Raw genomic sequence first — 5,404 nt, forward strand, 5'->3', positions numbered from 1 at the left:
AAATTTGGTATCAGGGTTAGCCCACACCCGTCCTCAGCCCAGGATAACCAATATTGGTTATTGATCATGGGGATTATAAAACAAGAAGGACACCAGGAGCTGTGTAAAGACACACGCCGCCCTTCACTCAGAACTCCCCATCTGGCACTGACTCAAGCTGTTCCACGATATGATTTAGAACACATCAATGGCTCAAAAAAATTAATTATGGATGCAAAGAAAAGTTGTAGGTTTTTCAAAAGCAAGTTAATGACTATTACAGTACTGAATAGCCTAAATATAATTTCCTTGATCGACAAGAAGGCATCATCTCATCCATAGGAATTTGCATCTCCAAGTCCTATGAATTGTAGTGGCTTTGCGTGTAGCTTTAACTGGGCGTACCCGTTTATGCTAATGAGCCTAGGGGTTCACCCGGATCTAGCGCCAGTGCAGATATCTACTCCCTACTTTATCGTCTTCACACTGGCGCGAAAAAACGCATTGTGTGGCTACTATTTATCAGACTGTGGGCGGAATCAATTGAACCACTTTTTCACACACCCTGCTAAAATAAGTAGCTACCGAATTTATACTTTAAGTACATTTCGTTCGGCGTGATCTCTTACGGTTTTAACCCATTTTCTCCGAGGAGTTCCAACTACTAGTATACCAGCTGATACGGAGAGACTCCAGTGCCAGGAATTGCAGTGTGATCCTTAGATAAAGCGGTGAGTGTTTTAGACAACTAATCTAGCTAGCCTCATGAAGCGATGGCCTACAAACATCTCAGAAGATGGAACTTTATATCTGTGTAATTTAGTGGCTGCTACTTCGTTCCGTTTTAACATCCAGACAAAGCGAACATAGGCTAGTCTACTTCACTGAAATCGGCTATTTTGTTTTGTGTCAATGCGCTTTCGGCAATTAATATGGCACGAAGCAGCACACCTACAAAACATTGAGGTTTCTACCCATTGGCTAACCTAGGCTACCGGTAGTGGGCATTGGCCAATTTACGCAATTACCTGTAAGGAGTCTTGTTTTTCTCGATTGTTTTAGAAGGTTAAACCGGGGCATAAAACTAGATTACGTAATAGACTGCATGTGTCCAGACAAGGCCAGATTATCACCGCCCACAGGAAGAAATCAATTATTAATTTAGTCTAATTTGTAGGAGGCACCAGGCTAAGATTAGAATGCACTGTTACAATGTTTAAAGGACCTGGATGGTACTGATAATTGTATAACCGTGTTTAAAGGCGCAGCATTGGATGCGCCAAGATTATTTATTGTGTATTTTAAAGACAATGTGTAGATTAGTATTAATGTAGCAGAAATCTTCAAAGAATAGGACTGATGCACTACTTTGCTTTTTTTAGGTTGTGTGAAGATTTTCTCCAATATCGGAGTCGAGTGTGATCATCTATGCTTGGAATAAACTCCAGAGTATCACGTTGTGACAGTTGGGAGATGGAGTACGACCGCTATCAGCACTATTTCTTAGATGACCTTGACAAAGAGGAGGACTTCTACAAGTCAACCGCACCAAGTGAGGACATATGGAAGAAGTTTGAGCTACTGCCCACCCCTCCCATGTCTCCCACCAGGACATTAGGTGGTAACATGCACGTTCCCCCGGGAGACAAGTTCGGCTGGCTGTCCAAGGTCTTGGGTCAGGATGAGGAGTACGAGGGACCTGACACCGAGGAGCTTTTTGGGAACATGAGTTCCATTATTATCCAGGACTGCATGTGGAGTAGTTTCTCAGCCAGTCAGCACTTGGAGAAAGTCAACGAGCGCCTGTCAGCTGCAGCGCAGGCTCGTCTCTCCCCACCAGCACCCCAGAACTTTGCGACTGTGAGCAAAGTGCAGTGCACCCTGCCGACCCCACCTGATGCGACACTGCCCAGCACCGTGGCAGAATGCGTTGACCCAGCGTCTGTGCTCACCTTCCCAGCCATCAGCTGTAGGAAACCGGCATCATCGGGCTCTGAGTCTCGCTCCGATTCCTCTGGTAAGAAACTGATGTAGTAAATAGATTCACCTCTGCTAGATGTTGCCTACTCAATGCGTCAAGCTGAGGCCGCCAGGGGAACGCCCGCACTAGGCTGGACGTTGACATTTGCTGAGTCAAAGTATTCAGCTTTACTTAAGCCCTTATCTCCAGCATAAACTATAATCTCTCTCACTTTCAGAGAATATCTCTTTTCCTCAGCCAAGATTTGTAAACGGTTGCTGCAAATGCTTAGTTCACAGATGCAGGAGTCCCAGTAAAATAAAAAAACACCTCCCTACAAGCTTTGTGCACCAAGCTTCCCTCCTAGAATTGTATGACAAAGTGTGGGAGGTGGGGTTCTTGGAGATTTATTATGTGGCGCCAGGCCGCATGACGATAAACTTTCTGCCTGCTGAAATTGGCGTTGGTGCAATAACTTTAAAAAATACAGCATTTTGGCATGACATGAATGACCAAAGCTTGATTAACTCTAAACTAAAGCAGGTCTTCTCCTTTGCTCATGCGAATATAGATTGTCCTTTAATAGTTTAACCCCAGAACACCTCCCCCAAACGATTTAGGACACGTACTGCCACATCCTTCAATAGATAATTTTCCAGTGTTCTCTCCACTAACAGCCTGTCAGAGGTCTGAGGCTTTAAGACTCCTCTTTATGGAAGTGAGAGAACTCCTCTGTGCATGTGTAATGATGTGTGGTTGTTTCTTTTGATGTAACAGATGATGATGATGACGATGAGATTGATGTGGTGACTGTGGAAAGCAAGCAGAGCCGAGCCCGACTGTTGGGAAGCCGTAAGGCTATGACCGTCACTGTCCGCGCTGACCCCTGCCCACAGCGTTTCCACATGTCTGTCCACCAGCAGCAGCACAACTATGCAGCCCCTTCCCCTGAAAGCGACCCGGAGGAGGAGGATGAGGAACCACAGTGTAAACGGTTCTGTCCAGACTCCAGCCACCACCAGCAGCCAGACTCCCCAGCCTCCATCTCCCCCCAAGGGTCCTCTGCAGACAGCCCCCAGAGCTCTGACGCTGAGGACACTGACCGCCGGAAGAACCACAACTTCCTGGAGCGGAAGAGGCGGAACGACCTTCGCTCCCGCTTCTTGGCACTGCGGGATGAGATCCCGGGCCTGGTAGAGTCGGCCAAGACTCCCAAGGTGGCCATCCTGACCCAGGCGACAGAGTACCTTCTCCAGCTGCACAGCAGAGAGAAGCACCAGGCCCAGGAGAGGAAACGCCTCAAAGCGCGCCAACAGCAGCTCCTCCAGAGGCTAGCCACCCTCAAACGGTCCTTAGGATAGAAACAAACTATGCAGTGGACTCTTAATAAATCAATAGCCTCATTCTAAAAAGCCATGGACTTTTCTCTTTAAGCAAACTGCCACTTTCAAAAGGCTAGGACATTTCCTCACTCAATGCCTCATGCAAAAAAAGATGCGTACGAAATGCCTCACTCATTATGCTTTGGATTAGGTGGATCTCAGCCTGTGAACCAATGGTGGGGAGGCTGGCGTTAAGGACATTTCTGTGTTAGTCATGTTTTCTCATTTTGCACATTGAGTGATGACAAGGCGGTAGTTGACATGTGGTGGTGTTGATTCCTGGTGTGCATTGATGGTGATATTTGTAGATTTCACAGGAACAGGTGAGAGGATGCTGTGATTAAACCAGAATGAAACTTACTTCCAAATGTCATAAGTGTCTCATAGCTTGTCAGTTCATTTTATGGCCTTGTCTTGTGTATCTAGGTTGTAAAAGTCTTTCTTTGATGAATTATCAATGCACACTTGGATTGAAGTTTAGTAGCGACACCTTGTGTACACAGAAAGTGAGTCACTCATCGTTTGTTTTTTTCGTAGCTGGTTTATTTGATGCACAAATTGTTATGTAAATAATAGCATATTGCTCTGTTAAGGAGACATTAATGTTGTTCTTCTCTAAAACAGCCTTCAGGGAGCCTTTTTTTTTTTGTATAAATGTCAAAGTAGCACTGCTGTACTTTATAATTACATGTCACTTTGACGCTATTTTGACTGCTTGTTCCTCTGTTTGAGATTTGATTTCTGTATTCATAAAATTTTGATAACATTTGTGTATAATTGTGATATTTGTCCTTTTTTGATGGTTCTATCAGATTATATGGCAACATGGTTAACATAGGGAATTGAAGCAGTGTATTCTTATTGAAAGAACAATCCAATGTATTAACTGTATAATGACTCATGAATGCATAAACACACGGTCACTTCTGCAATACAGATCAAGTGTCTCAGAACATTCTGATTTGGCAGCTAGAGTGTTCTGTTTTAAATTCTCTTCATCAGTTTCCATAACCTATCAAACAACACTTTCTCAGTCCGTCAAAAGTTTCCCATAGGATGATACTCTGGGACCCTAAACCGTAGAGACATGCCCTATGGAAGAAGTGCATGTATTGACTTTGAAGGTAGTATTTGTTTTAACTTCCATCTTGCCAGATTGCAGCATGCAGAATCTGGATTTAGAGGGAGTGTGTCCTTGAAATGTGTGATACCTTGGGGGATCCTCCCCTCTGCAGTGGCTGCTGCCTGCAGAGCACTTGATGTGCTCTCAACTAGGTTACGCACAATCTTTAGAACAGTCCCTGGTGTGTGGCGAGGGTCTCTGTGTGATCTCCTATCCTGAGATGGGTTCAGTCATCCTATTATAAACAAGTATGTAGTGACTGAGAAGCCTTGCTCTTAATCGACCTATGCATGTGTGGTAGAGAGCGGTTTGAACCTTGACTGCAAAAGGAAAAGCTGCTGTGAATGGTCAAGTGGAGAAGCTGATGTAAGAAAGGAGCTCGGTCTCTGCTTTAGTTTCCAATTGGTCATAAATATTCTACACTTCTAGGCAGGGAATCAGAGTGCAGTTGATCTGTAGGTTACATTTTTTAAATCTAACTAGGCAAGTCGAGAACAAATTCTGATATACACTGATGGTCTACCAAAAGGCCTCCTGCGGGGATGGGGGATTCAAAATAATATATAGGACAAACACCACTATATAAAGCGAGACTTAGGACAACATAGCAAGGCAGCAACACCCCCAGCTTGTGTATGTTTTGTGACGAGTCTGTTGGTACCTGGTCCTTTGTTCTTCCACCCATAAAGTGTAGCTAGGTGTCGTGTGCCATCCTGCCATAATTCACAGCTGGTTCTGTTGTATTATGCTTGAGAAACACATAGAATGAGGCAAAACTTAGCTAAGCATCTAAGGCCAGTTAGCACTTAGCTGTTCTTAGCATAGCAAGCTGGAACAGCGTGTTGCGTTGATTCTTGATTTAACTATGGCCCACAAAGAATTCTGAAGCAATATTTTACCCTATGTGAGCTTCTTCCTCAGTGAAGTAATCCAGGTTGCCATTGATGTCAGTAACCTGTC

At 44.5% G+C, this 5,404-nt stretch overlaps 1 protein-coding gene across 1 annotated transcript; it reads left to right on the top strand.

Moving 5' to 3' along the window:
• The first annotated feature begins 437 nt into the window (after positions 1 to 437).
• LOC112261871 (protein L-Myc-1b) lies at positions 438 to 4,093 on the top strand. The gene is made up of 3 exons (XM_024437500.2): positions 438 to 710; positions 1,362 to 1,996; positions 2,717 to 4,093. The coding sequence occupies exons 2-3, from the start codon at positions 1,408 to 1,410 to the stop codon at positions 3,298 to 3,300; spliced, it is 1,173 nt and encodes a 390-aa protein (XP_024293268.1). The 5' UTR covers positions 438 to 710; positions 1,362 to 1,407; the 3' UTR covers positions 3,301 to 4,093.
• Positions 4,094 to 5,404: the final 1,311 nt, after the last annotated feature.

The sequence above is a fragment of the Oncorhynchus tshawytscha genome, linkage group LG11, assembly GCF_018296145.1.
Source record: "Oncorhynchus tshawytscha isolate Ot180627B linkage group LG11, Otsh_v2.0, whole genome shotgun sequence".
Lineage (NCBI taxonomy): Eukaryota > Metazoa > Chordata > Actinopteri > Salmoniformes > Salmonidae > Oncorhynchus > Oncorhynchus tshawytscha.